The 17,587-nt window shown below is 45.1% G+C and overlaps 1 protein-coding gene across 7 annotated transcripts in view; it reads right to left on the reverse strand.

Annotated features, from left to right (window-relative positions):
- Positions 1 to 873: 873 nt before the first annotated feature.
- Positions 874 to 17,587, reverse strand: part of GUCY1A1 (guanylate cyclase 1 soluble subunit alpha 1) — a 59,183-nt gene continuing 42,469 nt past the window's right edge. For all 7 annotated transcript variants that reach the window (XM_073805632.1, XM_073805633.1, XM_019926342.3 and 4 more), the window contains 5 exons: positions 16,713 to 17,422; positions 14,745 to 15,230; positions 11,093 to 11,236; positions 6,288 to 6,442; positions 874 to 2,429 (listed from right to left, as the gene is read on the reverse strand). In XM_073805632.1, coding sequence (XP_073661733.1) covers positions 2,228 to 2,429; positions 6,288 to 6,442; positions 11,093 to 11,236; positions 14,745 to 15,230; positions 16,713 to 17,422 — 1,697 coding nt within the window. In that variant the 3' untranslated portion in view covers positions 874 to 2,227. The remainder of the gene's footprint in view (positions 2,430 to 6,287; positions 6,443 to 11,092; positions 11,237 to 14,744; positions 15,231 to 16,712; positions 17,423 to 17,587) is intronic.

A 17,587-nucleotide genomic window follows, 5' to 3' on the forward strand; every position in this document is an offset into this window, starting at 1 on the left:
ATGGAAAAGGGATTCCTTAACGTTTTCAGCATCCAAGTTGCAGATTTTGAGTGCATTCCAGCATGGAGATGTTGTGTGTCCCTCTTGCTGAAGGGCTCTGAGGTATCGCATAGTTAACGAGCCTTTGCAGGCTGGTCTGGGGAATCTATCACAGATGACTTAATGTTTTCGAGAAAATACATTTTTGGTAACTTTTTATTTGGATAAAATATCAAACTTATGGAAAGGTTGCAGGAATAGTGCAAGGAATTCCCATGGAGCTTTTGCCCAGATTGTTCACATTTTCCTCCATTTGGTTCTGTGTGTGTGTGTGTGTGTTTACACACACACACAGAGAAAATATTCTTTGAATTCTAATTAATTTACAACTTTTGGAACATAAATTACTAGCAAATTTGGGTCTGCTTAAATAGGTGATAAATAAGACACATTATTTTATGCTTTTCAATTTCCCTTAATTCCTAATATTTTCCCTGTAATAAGGGCTCATTTCCAGAAAGAAAAATGTATTTAAGTCTTTACTTTCCTTTTAAATACTTTTATTAACTTCATATAATTGTGAGACTATGTTTTCCCGAGGCCTGTGATACTCTCCAATAATAGGATTGGTATTTAATGAGCCCTGTTCAGTACCTCGAGACACTGGAGCATCACTGAGTAAATAATAATTATTGTGATATGTATAGTAATACGCCAGGGATGCTAGAGGCCAGCCAGTAATGGCCTTTATTCCCGAGGTCACCATGGACTGGCCTGGGGGCTAGTGGAGAGAACTGTTAAAAATTCCAGCTGACTTACCCCTCAGATCCCCAAATAAGAGTTCAGTGTATCTACAGCTCTGCTAATACTGATTTAAACACTGTAATGTTCAGCTTTCTCTTGCTTCCAAGTTGCGTTCTTTTTAAAATCAGATCCTTATCTCCAACCAAACTCTGCACGTTACTTAGTTCACCAGAGATCTTAGACTAACATTATTAAAAGTTCACTTTCCAGAAAAATGTTTTGAAATTTCTACAATGAAATCACAGCATAATTTTCTTCATCCATATTAACATCCTCTTTAAAAATATCATTGAATTAATTTCACTAGAATAAAAAATTCACAGATGTGTACTTAAGACAAAGAGTCCTGATGGTTCCAAGGACATATATACACACCAGAGTGTTGAACACAAACACTTAAAAAGTAAGCTATCAGCAAAAAGAACAAGTCTTATTTCCCACTTCTGAACTTCAGATTTTCCTGATGGAACTTTAATACGGCTCAGCCTGGCAATGGAGGGTGTCTGCTGACATAGGTCCAAATTACTGCTGTACGTTATGATTCATTCCCTGAATGCTGCCTTTACTCCATGTTGCTTCTCGGTAAAGTAAATTAGAATAATATTATTGCATTTTAATGTAGGCTGTAACCCTCTTTTATCCTGAAGGTTATGACACAAAAATGAATTAATAGAAATGAAATTGCTCTTATGAATTAAAATAGCCTTTCCCATATATAGACTTTTTAAAATGTCAAAAAAGGAGATATTTATTGTTACGACACATTACGTTGTGGAGAATATTTTTATAAAATCATCTTTGATATTTACAGAAGAACTACTTTAGATTCATATTGCATCTAACCCATAATGGCTTATTTTCTCTAAAAAAAAGAAAAAGAAAAAAGTGCAACAGAAGAAGCCTCAATCTGTTTTGTTATGTATGCTAACAGTTAAATGAGGAAATGTAACAAAATGCAGACTTGAAAGGTTCAAGGAGCTTAGGGTATCAGACTATGGTTTCTATTCAAAAAGCGTTTTTAAGGCAACCAACACTATGAGAAGCGCTTTGATAACCAGGGTGTTTGGCCAGGGCAGAAGGCAGGCGACTCCACCAGGCTGTACAGGTCACTACAATCGCCCGATATATGAACAAGGCGCTCAGTTCTGAGTATAGGTTATAAGCTATTCTTATATATCAGAAATACTCCCCCAAAGTCACTTTTTGAGGCTTCCTTCTTTCCTTCTTTCTTTCTCTCTCCTCTCTCTTTCTTTTTCACTGAAGAGTTGAACATTGAGGTGAATACATTTTTGTCATGTTAAGTGGAAGGAAAAGCAGGTGGTGACATAGCTCCCAAAATGTTACCACCGCTCCTGAGCTCGCTGCCATCTCAGTGTGCTCTCAGAAGGTCCACACACGCTCCAAGGACTCAAACCCAGAGACTAACAATTGGGTGTGTATTTGGCTAATCTATTCCCGATGCTTTGCCTAAAAAATTGGCATTGGCTTCCTCAACATCTTTCTTCTGGAACCATGGCTTTGAAGTTGTTCCTTGTTGATAAGCTTCCAGAAAATGACAGATTCCAGGAATGTCACTAGGAAAGTTTGGTGGGAGTTCCTCCCTTGATCGAGGTGTAAACACAAAACCAGGACAGTCTTTGAGTAATCTGGGAATATTGAAACACAAATATTAATCATAAAACTTAAGACTGACGTAACTGTCTAGTCAAGAAAAGGTGACACAACTAAAGGAACATTCCTGAGAATATTAATAAACCAGCCATCTTCAGTGTCACTGACAGGAAAAATCCTAGTGATGTTTATAAGCATCTTCACAGAAGAACGGCAAGGAGTCAATGCACAGTAACAGAAAGCCCTACCGAATAATGTAGTTCACTCATATTAGAAAAGATAACTATCAAGTAGTCTTGTAAAGGTATCATCTATAATCTATAGAACAGTGCAATTCACAGCAGTGAGGAAAAAAACCCAAACAATGCAAAAAGTCTAATAATAGCAAAGAATACATGAAAATAATGTTACAGAACTGGAGGAGTTGAAAGAGATAAGACATTGTCAATTCATTCATTTTCTAAATATTACTGAGAAGTAAACTTGGGCAAGACCTTGTGAAAGAAAATTCTATATAAGATATATATCTACATATAAAATGTGAGAGTAACTTTGGGATCTCGCAATAGAATTTTTATGAATTCTAGGTTAGTAGGACTTAAGTGAGATTTAGTTGTATATATCGACACTCTACTTACTATCTGATATTTGCAATATATTTTCTTCTTAAATTCTTAAGAATTAAATTTCACCTTAAATTCAGATGTTCTACAGGCTTTTATTATTTGCTGCATTTGTCCATGATGATAAACTCATTTGAAACTCTAATCATTTTGATTAAGTTACTGTCTCCTCTTCCCACTTGCTTCCCTAGCTTTCTGTCAAATGCAAACTTAATAAGCATCTCTCTGATCTATTATTCAGGCCGTGGATGGAAACTGGCTGTAAACCAGCTTCTGCAGAAAATCTCTCCTCGTATCTCCCCTTCCACTCCCCAGTCTGCAGTGAAAAGAGTGACGATGCTGCACGAGACTTGGGGACGCTGACGCCCCTCTGTGTGCTGAGGAAACCGCTGCACAGAGGTGCAGGTCTCGAGGATCACAGACCTCAAGCAGAATACATGGGAGTGTTCAATCAACTAATTTTTATCAGTGCACCAATAAATATGTAACCTGCAAAATTATAAGACTAATGAAATGATGTTTTAGTCATGGATTTGTAAATATTTTGAGTACCTATTATTTTTAAGGCATAGTATTTGGTAATATATAATGAAAAATTACAGAATTCCACACAATTGAAAGTATAAGCTTCAAAGTCTGGTAGATGTAGGTTTGAATAACAGCAAAGATGTCAGATTTCTAGCCTTTCAAATGGGGATTAAAATAATACATGTCTCTTAAGACAGCTGTGAAGATTAAATAAATTGAACAAGATTAATTAAGCATCAATTAGATATCACATAACACCCGTCATATTGGCAACAATCAGTCTGACAATATCAGTCACTGGGAAACAGAAACCTTCAGACACCGTGGATTCTATTGGTACATATTACCAATATATACCAATAGATTGGCGAAACCAATCTGGACAGCTAACGGATGCTTAGTAAAGCCGAAACTGGGTATAGCCCACGATCTGGGAATACCATTCGTAGGTATATTATCTAGACACATATGTTTAAGAATATTTATCAAATCACGTTGTGTAATAATGAAAAACTGGCAATCCTCTAATTACCCATGGATAGAAGACAGACTGGCTTATTTATACTCTAGAACACATAGTATGTCACATGCCCATATGGGGACATGCTAGATTTATCTCGTACCAGCTTGTGAGAAACAGCTGTTAAACACTCTGGAATTCTGCAAGCCAGTTAAACCATCGGTAGCCTGAAACCTGCCACGGTGATAGTATTTACACCTTAAAAACTGGTAAAAGCTAGAAGTCAGGGAGTATCCACTTCACTCCCCAGGCTGGTTTACCAGCACACCACTGCGTTAGGAATACTGTAAATAAATGAACCAGATTTTTATGAACTGGATTTATATTTCATCAAGAAAAAAATCTCAAAAACATAGTATTGAGTGGATTGAAGGCAAGTTGTAAAAGGGAACGGGTGGAATCTATTTTCCTCTGGTTTTATTCTTCTATCTGGAGCATTCAGAAGTGGCTTTAAAGCAAATCACTTGAATGTATGAAGAGCCTCGCTCCAGATCGCACATCTGGTAAGCCCTGTGCTGTAGGACATGTCTTCTGCCTACAAATCCCATGCTTTTTAAAGAGACTTACAGATGTTTTGTTCATTAAATCATCTTTTTAAAAAGATCCAAATCTGTAAGAAAAACAGGTTGGAAAAATAAAACCATTTAGAAGAAAGCTTGCGTAAGATCCAAGAATAGTAGCCACAGTCCCAGGGCAGATGCTCACATGTGGAGGGAGGTTTTCTTTACCCTCCTGACCGGATGCGGTTTCCTGCAAGCAGCTGCACCAACTCTCCTAATTCGGTCATCGTCCCATAATCCCTTGTTCTCCTTGTTCCCTGGTGGACTTCAAGTCCTGCTTCTGTGCCACTGGTCAACTTTCCCGCCCGCACGGGGCACCTGCCAGTTTTGTCTTTAATGATCCTGCATCACTGCACGCAACCCTCCCTTTAATCCACTGACCCCAAACTCAAACGATATTGAACCTAGTGTCTGCGTTCTCTGCACTTCAGTAAAAACAAACAAAAATGCGGGAACTGTCCCCTAGAAGAAAACTCCTCATGACATTTAAAAGAAAGGAATGTCTAATTGCCATTACATTCTAAATTACTGATCAGAATCTGGAAGTGGAAGTTTGAAGGAAATGGATAGTTTTGGTTGTGCGTATGCAGTCTGTGTCCTAAAGTTACATGTGCTTCATAAATATATCAAGGAAGTTAACACTTCCTAATATTATTGTATTGGGAAACGCCATCCCTGAATTCAGTGTACTATCAATAAAGCTCTGCAAAGAAATAATTACCTTTCATATTTGTATAACTTCTCATAGAATCTCCACTTGTCCTGATCTTAAGAAACACAGGATGAGCTGAGATGAGCACCTGAGGGTGTGTCCAGGGCGGGTGAGGAATGTGTCTGTGAAGACGCGGCCTCTGACTTAAGGTCTGATGTGCGAAGGAGGAAAGCGGGGGATGACCCGGGAGAGAAACGCAAAGCACGCATCCTCCATTCAGGAATCGGTTTGGCGAGCGTGATGCATAAAAACGAGGCCGGGTTGCAGGAGATCCATGAAATAAGGAGGGAGTGGAAGAAACCTTGGTGGTAGGGTCTGGCAGGACTCTGGTCAGAGGGAACACGTGAGTCCGTGGTTGCACGTTTAATTTTGTTCTGGCTTGTAAGGCCGGGGGACGGATCTGGCCTGTGCTTCACGAAGAGAACATGGGTACCACGTGGAGGGGAGCCTGGGTGTGAGTAGCGCTGCGTGCAGCACACTCATCTGCAGCGGGGGCGGGGCACGCACGGGGAAGGTGAGGGCATGCCAGGGTGCTGGTCCCAGGAAGCAGGTGCACGGAGGCCCTCTACCACCCAGTCAGGAGACTGATGGAGCTTGGCCGGTGGGAAGTGGGTGTCTTCGGGGGGGGGGGGGGAATCAGCTGTTCTAATAGGATCACATTGCCTGTAATGGGCCAATTAGTCACCCGAGCAGAAATACAGGGCAGAGCTTACGAGTGGAGATTCTCAGTGGAGAATCATGGGTCGGGCTGGAGATCAAAGTTCCCGTGAGGCTAACGCGCAGTTTAAAAAAAAAAAAGTTAAAGTGAGGATGATACAAGTTACGGCTTTTCTCTTCCTTTAAGATGGTTTAAGCAAGAACAAGTTATGAAGAATGAAACAAACCAATAGACAAAAATGACGACTGCGTATGAATGAAAATAGACTTCAGGCACCGAACGGGATCCGTACCTGTAGGTGGTAGGGCTGACGTTGATTTTCCGGGGGACACTGCAGGACTCGAACTTGTTAGCCAAGGTGACATTATTTCCAAAAAGGCAGTAACGGGGCATCTTAACTCCAACAACTCCGGCAAAAACCGACCCAGAATGCAGTCCAATGCGCATCTGAAAGCAAGAGCAACGCAACGTCCGGTCAGGGGTGAACACTGCTGCTAGTCAGCGCCGGCTGCGTGCCTGTCGAAACCACCGGGCTCCTGGCTCTGCCCACAAGCCCTCCTTCCTCCAAGCCTGCAGCCCATCCCCTCTCCTCGCCACCTCCTCAGCCCCGCCTCTTCACGCTGCTCACAGAGCATCCTTTATCTCAACTGTCCTCCGCATCTGAATCGAAGCCCCCCACGAACGGACCACAGTCACCATGGTGACCAAAGTGCCCGTGGACTGTTGACGTGAACCTGCTCTGTCCGTCGGTGAGAGAGATCTGACTTCCGGCGCCCAGAAGTTGTTTCCCAACACGGTCAGAGGGGGCCAAGAAGCCAGTGCTCAGGATGCAGAGGGCGGGTTTTTAGGTGTTTTGCTTTAAAAGGGCCTTTGTACCAAACACTACCTCACTACTCAAATGATCGGGTGCAGAAAGAGAATTGTAATATTTAGGCAGAAAATGACGGAGGAAGCGGAAAGCTGGCATTGCTGATGCCTGCGTCACAGTGACTACACACACGTCAGTCAAAAACATCTGGACTCGAGGAAAACCAGAGGGTCCTGCCGCATCAGGATAGGCTGAGGTAAACGCTGAGGCACCCTGAAAGCTGTCAATGATCTGGAGAGCAGTTAAGACAATGTTTTAAAGTGGGATCTTCCGGAAGCTCCAATACTGGCCGATCTCAGAGGAGGTACAGATTTTAAATTACTGCTGCAACGAAGCAAGTTAAAGGGGGGATGTTTCAAATGACAGTCAGATACCCTGCACGTTACTTTCAGTTCTATGTTTAGCTGACCATTTGAAACAAGTTTTATTAGATGTGCGTATTGTACGCAGAGGCCAAGTACTCAGTGACTTAGATGTCCTTTAGAATCCAGAAGACTCCAGATCTCCCTAGTTTTACAGCTAATTGCAGATCTCTTCTAGAAACTTCTGAGAATCATTGGCTTCTAACATGTCAAATCATGAATTCTGCGAAATTTTCAAACAGAAGCCCTGCATCATGAATCAGGATATTTGTATTAGAAACCAAAATCGTGCTGATAGCTGGTGCTCTGACCTACAATATTATATTAGTTTCAGGCGCACAACACAGTTATTCCATATTTTATAGATTATACTCCCCGCAGAGTTGTCATAAAATAACTGTACTCGCTGTGCGGTCCATGACATCCTCGTAACTTACTTATTTCACACCCAGTTGTCTGTACATCTAACCCTCACTCCCACGTTCCCCTCCCTCCACCCGCTTCCCTCTGGGACCACTGGTTTCTTCTCTGCATCTGGTAGTCTGACTTTCTCTAAATCTCCAAATCTCCCTTGTACTCCTTCCTCACCTAAAAAATGCAGGGTTGGATTCTTTTTAAAGTTCCTTCTTCATCCAAGTTTTACTTTAAGCAGAAAAACATAAATGTCTATTACATTCTGGCTTTTTCTTCCTTAGGAGACTACGGTTCTATATGTAAACACTATGACAGTGAACAATGTAGACACAGAAAATAAGGTGACAAAAGGCTCTCTTCTGCTTATAAATATCAGGCAGAATTTTAGAAGTTTTTACTGAGTTTGGGCACTCTTCTGGTTAAATCAGTTTCTCTCTTTGTACCTAGTCACTCTAGCTTTTTTTTTTTTTTAACATCTTTATTGGGGTATAATTGCTTTTCAATGGTGTGTTAGTTTCTGCTTTACAACAAAGTGAATCAGCCATACATACACACATGTTCCCACATCTTCCTCCTGCGTCTCCCTCCCTCCCACCCTCCCCATCTCACCCCTCCAGGCAGTCACAAAGCACCGAGCTGATCTCCCTGTGCTATGCACCTGCTTCCCACTAGCTATCTACCTTACGTTTGGTAGTGTATATATGTCCATGCCTCTCTGTCGCTCTGTCACAGCTTTTAATACGACAAGTTTACCATGGCGTTTTACTGTTTCTTTTGCATAATTAATATGGAAATGCGTAAACATTTCCTCTTCGTAAACATCCAAACAACGCAGACAAAGCCAGTGTCTCTGCTTCCTCCCCTGCCCCCCAACTCCCCTCCCCCAGCCCTGAATCTCACTCTCAACCCCAAAGCTTCCTTATACGGGAACTTTTCAAATTTACAAGCACAATAATGGTCCAAAGTTTAACAGGCCCGTCACGCCCCCAGTGGAAACCTGCTGGGGAGTCTCCCCTTTGGGGCCACTTTTGATGTAGCCCCTCTGCACTCAGGTTCTGGGGCTGGGAGGGAGGCTCCCAGAGCCTGTGTCGGAGTTCACTCTGCACCTTCTGACTCAGCCTGGCCCTGGTCTCCATCATGAGATAGCGTCCACCCACCCACCGTCTTCCAAGCCTCAGTGGGTGGACGTTAGTGAGGAAGTCGGTAGGAATAAGTGCATAGATGGTTTGTACATACGACATGCTGGAGAAAACAGAGTTTGTAAAGAAAAAAGGGAAATATTTCCTATTCTTTCACTGTGATTCCATGCCGTGGGGCAGGAGGGTAAGAAACACATGACTCCAAATCTGGATCCGTGAGAGGCTCGACTACTCTTGTCTAGCAGTGAATTGTGGATGCCTTCTCATAATGTTGTTATACAGATTTTAAATAAGATGACGCTTAAGTCACAATCTGCTCCCTGTGATACACGTTAGTGCTTCTCTCTCTACTGAAACTACTCTGCACTTCTGCGTCTGTGATATTTCATGAGTAGCCCCTAAGGCTGTCAGGTATTTCCTAGGACTGCAGGTCAATACAAAGAAAAAGGTGGTTTCACATCTGACTTTACAGCTCAGTAAAGCTAAACTATTATCACCCAGGTAATTATCTTTGAAACTAGCTATAAATAATTCTTGCAATTGCGAAACTCTAAAAGTGTATTTCTACAAATATCAAAAACCCCCCATGCCACTAACCCCCCTGCCCCAAACATACACATCTTATTACAAAATCCATTTATGTGGAGATCACTGGTTTTATTATTAATCGGGATATTTTAAGCATTTACTTTGATGCTCTGAGTTTCCTCACCAAAAAAAGACAAAACAACAACAAAACACAAAAAAACACATAATTCTCTTCTAAAAAGGTATAGAAGTTAAGCATCTGGAAAAGTCAGATACCATGAAACCTTTAAAGCACAGTGGAAAATTATGTCGCACTCTTCCTATTGAAACCTGGGGTCTCAGTCTTCTCCCCTGCGGGCAGGCTTAGGGTTGCTGTGACCATTAGGACAAAATGGACGTGTCACAGTGTATCTCCTCAGGCCAGGGCATAAAGGCCATGCAGTGGAGGCAGACCTGTTCACCGGGACGCGGCCCCTGTGTAAGAAGTGGGACGGCCCTGAGGCTGCCCCAGCAGAGCGTGACAGGTGAGCACCTGGGCTGACAGTCCCAGCTGGGCCCCGCCCTCCGCCAGCCCCACCCAGGGAACCAGGCCTGTGAGGGAAGCTCTGGTTCAAGTGGTGTAATCCCAGCTACCTGACGCGCCCTCGACCGCTGAGGTGCCGGATGCTGTGAGAAAGGACGAGGTATTCCGGCTTTGCCTCATCCAAATTCCGACGCACAGAACCAGTGCAAAATCAAAGCTCTGTGGTTTTATGCCACTAATTTTAGGGAAGTGTGTCACACATCGGTATATAACTGGGATGAGGGTTGACTTAGAAGATAGTTGTGAAGGCTTACGCATACGGCTTCTAGTAACGGTGGAGAGAGCCCTGGCTAAACTTCCAAGTTTTTTCCTCCTTCTCTCTCTATTTTATATCATGCCACGTAGGATTCCATATTACTTCAAAGACCCATTTCTGAAGGTCATCAACTGAGACTGTTCTATGGCAGACTCACTTCAAGTGGGACAAAGAAGGATATTCCACTCACGTTTTATCTATTAAATCAATGGTTAGCATGTTAATTTTATTTTCTCATCTGCTATAAGACATTATTGTTCCGGGATATGGCTCGTCTAGAAATTTTAGAATTTTATGTGTCCTGGAAAATACTGGTGGGTTAGCAGCCCACTTCATTCTCGTGTAATTCCTCCCCTGCAGGGCTCAAAAAACTAAGCATTCCATTTTCCAAAGTCCCTTGAAGGTTCTAGATGTACTTAGGTGTGGTGAATCGGAAGCCCTTGCCTGAGCTCTGGAAACCTGCATTTCTGCCTGCACTCCCGGTGTGAGCACGGCTGGGGAAGCCTTTGTGTTCTCTCTCCCCTGCTTCGCAGGGAGCCCAGTGGCCAGTCATTCATTTTGGAAGAGTCGTGATGCGGTATTTCCACGTTGCTGATGCAATTACAGTAGCTGCAACTTTCCTCTGCAGCCAGCAGTGGACGCAGCTGCTTTCCGAGCACAGTGGTTCCCTGCCTGGCTGTGGCTGTGTGGTTCTGGAACCAGCTTCCAGGTCACGGAGGAAGCTGTGGTTCTGAAGTGTGGGTTTGGGAACCATGTTTTCAAAGCTCAAGCCATGGGTGGCGTCTCTGGTCTCTAAGTGATCTGTAAGCCATTTAACACCGCGTAGTAAAGCAAGAGGAGATTTGCCCTCTGCCACTAAACCCTGAGGGACGCACCATTCTGTTGGGATCTAACTAATCAGCATTTACTGTCCTGACATCTCCTGGCCAGGACGTGATACGCCTCACCTTGATGGGCTCTCCGTGGGGAGACACCACTTCATCAGACAGCTCCATCATCTTCAGGGCCATCAGTGCGATCCGAACAGCGTGGGTGTCGCTCTCTTTGTGCAAGCCCCCAGCCACACAGTATGCATCGCCGATGGTCTCCACCTACGCACAACAGATTCTCCACGTTACAAGCAGAAGCTGAGGAAGCACCACAGGGCATATCATAGAGCAGAGATTAAGAGTCATGCAGCAGACACCTCAGCGCTCAGGGCCCATGGAACATCAGAGCAAATCGCAGACTCTTGGAAAAGGCTCTCCTTCCCAGGAAACGCAAAAGGTGAGCGGCGGTGCCGCGCTGTGAACACAGTTTCGGGAGGGCTTCTACTCCCAGGATCGCCACTGACTCACCTCCTTCTTTCCCCACCACGTGAAAGGGCTTTGTAGAAGCAAATGACGTACTTTGGGTTTATACTAAACTGTTTAAGATACTGGGTGATTTTATACGCTCTCAGCATAAAATACAGCGTTCTGAACAAAGTCACTACTGAATCAAGGCCCTATGAATTTATTAAGGATGTGCCTGGTTAAAACTGTCATTTTAGCTTTTCAAAAGGACATTTGGGGTTGTCATAGCAACGCTAATCACAAAGTGTAGAAACCAAGATGTCAAGCCCAGAGGCAGACAGTGGTGACTGGAAGCTATTGGAAATCAGGCTCTTCTGTAAATTTCATGTACATTACTATCATTGTCATGATTGCTGTTGCTACGAGTGATTTTTATCTGTCGGTGACCCTGAGTACAGAAAGCTAACGGTTACTTTAAATCCACAAATAAGCCACCAATTTGTAATAGGTACATTTTTCTCCTCTAAATATTAATTGTAACTTATCAGATCATATCACTGTTCTGATCCAGAGCTTCCAATCTAGGGGGACGGAGACGAGAGAGGAGAAGAGAACGGGGACAAATTTCAGTGACTCCCTTTTTCATGCAGAATAAATGCCGGGGCCCTTAACATGCCCCCCAAGTTCTTGCCCTGCCTTTCTGCTGCCCCCAATTCATGTCCTAACTCTCCCTGTTGCGCACTGTGTTCCAAGCCAGCGGCCACCTGTTTCCCCTCAAACATACCAAACACTTGCTACTCCTCGGTCTGGAACAGTCTTCCTGCAGGTGGCCACCTGGCGTGTCCCTGGTCTCCTCGGGCCCTGCTGACACCCACCTGGCGAGGAAGCCCAATCCTGCCCACGGCCCGTACCTGCTCCATTTCCTACCAGGAGAGCACACCAACAGGGATGCTGTTGGAGTTATGCCCGTTTGTTGGCTTTTCTCCTAGTAGGACACAAGCTCTCGGAGTCTGTCTCATCAGCTCCCCCATCACTGGGGCCCAGGCTGTTCACCAAGGACACAGCCCGGCGGCCGGGCATCCCGAGAGCATCTCCTCAGCACTACAGGCAGAGAAGCGCTCAGGCTAACGGCTCACCTGTCACAGGGCTCAGGAAGTGTTACTAAGTAGGAGAAGGGCACCCTCGCCCCTACTGGGTGTTGGGTGCTGTCCTCTGTGCTGCTGCAGCCCCTGCAGAGGTGAGAGTGGTATCACGTCCCCAGTGTCACAGGGAATCTGCCCTGTGCGTCTCTGTGTGTCCCTCCTCTGCCCGCCCCCTGCCGTGGACTCTTTTCACAGGGACTGTACCCCCTCCCACGCTGGCCAACGCTGGAGAACCAGTAAGGATGTGCTGAAACAACAGACAGATACACACTCAAATAAGCAGAAAATGACCGAGAGATTGAAAGACAGAAAGGAAATGTAACTGAATGAAGTCCTGGTCCAGCCGGGTCCTGGAATAAACAAGCCTGACTGTTCCTTGGAAGCCACCACGGGCACAGGTCAGCCCCTGATGAACACTTTCTATATCTTAAGGTTATTCCGAGGTGAGGACCCTCCCCCGTTTGTTCACAGCATCTCCAGGTGTTTCCACGCGGAGTCGGCATGAAGAGCCGGTGAAACGAGGATGCAGGCTCTCTGGCTGGGGCTGCGGCTGGGCCCCCAGGGGTCTCTGCGCCCGCACCCTCATCGTGAGGTACAAGATTCTGACCACTGGGGAGAATGACCCATATTTTAAAGTTTCAACAGGGCGAACCATGCAGCAGCGGGCAGCTTCTGCAAGCAGCCACAGCAGTTTGCAGAAGACAGGGAGACCTCCCAGTTCTGAGAGGAGATATTCTCAAGGCATAAACTGTCTACAAATAAATACAGTGAATTCCACAAGAGGTCATGAGGCTTAACCTAAGTGAAGCCAATTATTTTATCTGTAATTATGCATGGACCTCTTTTTTCCTAAGGGAATCATAGCTCTGCCTGGAATTTCCTGTTACAAATTTTTTAAAAGGCAAGTTTGACTTCGAGCATCTAGATTGGAACAAAGGAGGGGCTTATAGAGTCCCATAAATCATTTTTGTTTCCTCTTTAATCATTTATTTATTTTCATGTTGCATTAAGCTCTGAAATGCCAGAATTTTACGTGGCAAATTAAAAGATGATTCAAGCCACATAAATGAGAAGCATGCTTTATTCCTTATGCCAGTATTTAGGACAACGTAAAATACTTTAAATCAGCAAGAAAATATGTTTTACTTCTAAAGAAATAAGCTGAACACAAAGTGTCTTCATTGGTTCTCTTATTAACAAAAGTTACATTTAAAAAATAGTTTATTATGTTTCAGGGACAATCTCCGTGCAGCCTCGGAGCCTAGAATGATGGCTGCTACCCTGTAGGCACTCAGTGCCTGCTGGCTGATGAATGACAGATTTTTTTTTTTTACCGTAATCTTTGTAACAGTCGTGTTCACGAAGATTACCGGACATAATGCATGTTATTCATGCATATAAACTCTGTGGGTGGGTATTATATCCTCTGTTTCAGAAATGAGGAAGGTTATTTAACTTTCTCTGCTTACAAAGCCAATAAGGCAGTAAAGGAGATTGGAAGACAGCCCTTCTTCTGCCCTTGGCCTGGGTACAGTAACCCCCTAAGCCGCTGACTTGGGTTTCTCTTCCCTGGCTGTGAAAAGGATCCCGTTACCCTGTACTGAATGAATCCGTTCGAAGACAATTTGTGCAGTCCTCGTGCTTCTTTCCTTCTGCAGACAGAAAGGATACGTCCTCCCTGTGCAAGGCTGACCTTGAAACATCTCACATTAACAGTTCATCTCGGGTCTCACAGTCGAGGCTCAGGCTCACTGTCTTTTTTTTTTTTTTGCGGTACGCGGGCCTGTCGCTGTTGTGGCCTCTCCCGTTGCGGAGCACAGGCTCCGGACACGCACGCCCAGCATCCATGGCTCACGGGCCCAGCCGCTCTGCGGCATGTGGGATCCTCCCGGACCGGGGCACGAACCCGTGTCCCCTGCATCGGCAGGCGGACTCCCAACCACTGCGCCACCAGGGAAGCCCAGGCTCACCGTCCTTTAAACTTCCCCTCTCTGAGGGTCCGAGGCCCGCCCCTCGCTCTGTCGCCCCTGCACTCTGTGCTTGTTCTTTGGCACAAGCTCGTCCTTTCTGGAATGCGCGGCTTCGCAGCCCTTTCGGGCCGGAGGCCACGCGCACGGCCGAGGCACGCCGCCTGCTCCCGGGCTGGGGCCCCCGGCCTCGCCCTGCCCCCCGCAGGCCCCTACCTTGTAGACGTCCAGCTCCCCGCACTGCCGGTCGAAGCGGGTGTAGAGCGCGTTGAGCATGGTGATGACCTGCAGCGGGGAGCACTGAGAGCAGATGGCCGTGAAGCCCACGATGTCCGAGAAGAGCATGGTGACGTCGCCAAACCGCTTGGCCTGCACGGCTCGGCCCTGCCACAGCTGCTGCGCCACCTCGCAGGGGAAGATGGAGCACAGGAGGTCCACCGTCTTCCGCTTCTCCTCCTCCAGGGCCTGGTGGGCCTGCTCCAGCGTGGCCTTGAGCTTGCCCAGCCTCTTCTTCAGGCCGTCCTGCGCCCTGGCCTGCTCTCCGATCAGGACCACGTCCCGCAGTGCGTTGTGGATGGGGATGTCCGAGAGGTAGAGCCCCCGGCCCGTGAAGTCCTCCAGTCTGTCCACGCAGGGCGAGCCCAGGAACAGGATGGCGCTGGACTCCACCATGTAGATCATCTGGCCTTTGAGGTCCATCACCTGCGTAGGAAGAGGCACCAACCGTTGTGGCCTATTCAAGTTCCCAACACCTTTTTGAGACAAAAGGTGAGGCGGGTACAGGGATAATCCCCTTGGTTTTTGTAGCTGTACCGTGAGGCTTGCGGACCTCAGTGCCCCGACCAGGGATCGAACCTGTGCCCCCTGTGGTGGAAGCGTGGAGTCCTAACCCCTGGACTGCCAGGGAAGTCCCTCCTTTCATTTTTAGACTTGATTTTTTTCTACTGGTCAACAAAAACAATATGCTTTTTTATCGTTGCAATTTACTATGAATTCTAAAATGCATGCAGACATTTGGGGAATACACTGCAGTATAGGCTACACAGAAATCATGATTTTCAATCAACAGAGCCCCAAATTCTTGCTTCAGGGCTTTCTCACTATGTGGCATGCTGATGCTTCTGCTACTGCATTCTGTGGACAGCAGCAGAAAGGATGGCACAAGGAGCCCTGAGCGAGGGGGCTTCGTGTGTTTGTCCTGGATGACAGGGTTACTTGTGTGAATGAGACAAACGTGTACATGTGTGTTCACGGCAGCAAAGTGGAAGGCAGCCCAGGTGTCCTTCAATAGTGAACGGTTAAACGGGAAACCACACGATGGGATACGACACAGCCTTTGAAAACGTGGAACAGACAGGTATCTAATGACATGGCAGGAGGCCCATAGGTATCGTTTAGTGATTAAAAAAAAAAAGTTGTAAATAGTATATTTTGTTTTAAACAAAAATGTGTAAAATTAATGTTTTTGAGTTTGCAATGAACATCTTTAAGTATTACCTATTTTTTAAACACTTAGCTATACTACTTTTATGATAAAAAGTAATAAAGCTGTTTTCATTTGGGGGGGACAGACAGCATGTCTGCTGGTTTACATGTGTCCAGAAGTTAGATGCGTCATAAGCCTTTCTTTGAGCTCGCTTGTACTATCGGCTGTGATTTCCCAAACATTTTTCTAAATCATTACCATGGTTATCTATGACGAGAGCAGAACATTTTTCCCCACATTCTCTAACAGTTAATCAAACAAGTTATTGATTTTTTTCCATGTCTATTAAATATTGAAAAAATCCATTTAGTTGCCGCCTGTAAGAAACAAGTTGTTTCTTTGTTGTAGAATCCCTCTTATCATTCCAAATTAAGTCAGCTATTTCATGATGACTGAAACCATACTTTTACATCAATATTTTTCTAATTCAGTTACAAAATACTCCATAAAGATTGTAAAAGGTAGACTGCATTCAACAAATATCTGTGCAGTGATGGCTTAAGTGAGTAAGCAAATGAATGCAGAAAGAATCTTGTCTTAAATTTATTCCACCCTTCGAAGTGTTTTAGAATTGTCTTAAACAGAAATGCTGTATTAAAACATCTCAAGTAATGCGTATATTTTCACCTTTTTTATTTCTAGTCTTTAAATATGAAACAACGGATTCCATATTCACAACAGTGTAACGTTCTTCTTACCCTGGAAGATTTCTTCACGGCGTTGTCCCACCTCCTCACGCGGACCACAAACTGCATGTTCAACATGGTCATGATTCCGCTGAAGTTCTGGCTGATCTTTGGAGTGAGAATCTCGAAGTACTCGTCAAAATGAGGCTTCCCTTGCACGTCTCTCCTGCTCATCAGCCTTCTGATGCCGTTGCCCAACTGCAGGATGGTCATGTCTCTGTCCAGCATGAAATGGAAGGGGAAGGTCTTGCAGAAGAGCGAGGTGGGGATCACCAGCGAGGACGGGGGCTTCCCCGGGGGTGGGGACGGCCGGGGGGTCTTGACGTGGACGGAGTAGAGCAGGCAGGGCTGGTCCATGAACTCGCTGCAGTGCTGGTGGAAGCAGGGGGGCGTCGAGGACACCTCCACTTCGGTCTCGTACAAGATGCGAGCAGCTGCCTTAACGATGCCGGGGAGAATCAGGGAAGTGATCCTCTTGGGGAAGAAATAGTAAACATTTAAGAAATCGGGATCTTTATCCAGGCACAGGATGGACGCTTCCTCAAACCTGCCCTTCTTCTCTGCTTCCTGGCAGTGACTGCTTTGTCTCAGAAGGGTGCTGAAGCTGTTTAAGAAGTCTTTCAGGGTTCCTCCGACCACCCCTAGGATGTATTCATCTTCTTCGTAGCATATTTTAAAAAGCTCCTCACCGAGAGATTCTCTGATGATCTCCACTGGGACTCCTGAAAGCACATAATACATTTTCTGCCGTATCAAATGCGCCATCTTAGCAGAGACGTGCTGTTACTGGTTTTAATATTGTTCTCTCTGACGAGTTAGTTTGCTTTATATCGGCTAATAAGATTTCCAACCAAAATTAACTACCCGTGTTTAAATTATCTACATAA

Source organism: Tursiops truncatus, chromosome 5 (assembly GCF_011762595.2).
Source record: "Tursiops truncatus isolate mTurTru1 chromosome 5, mTurTru1.mat.Y, whole genome shotgun sequence".
In the NCBI taxonomy this organism is placed as follows: domain Eukaryota; kingdom Metazoa; phylum Chordata; class Mammalia; order Artiodactyla; family Delphinidae; genus Tursiops; species Tursiops truncatus.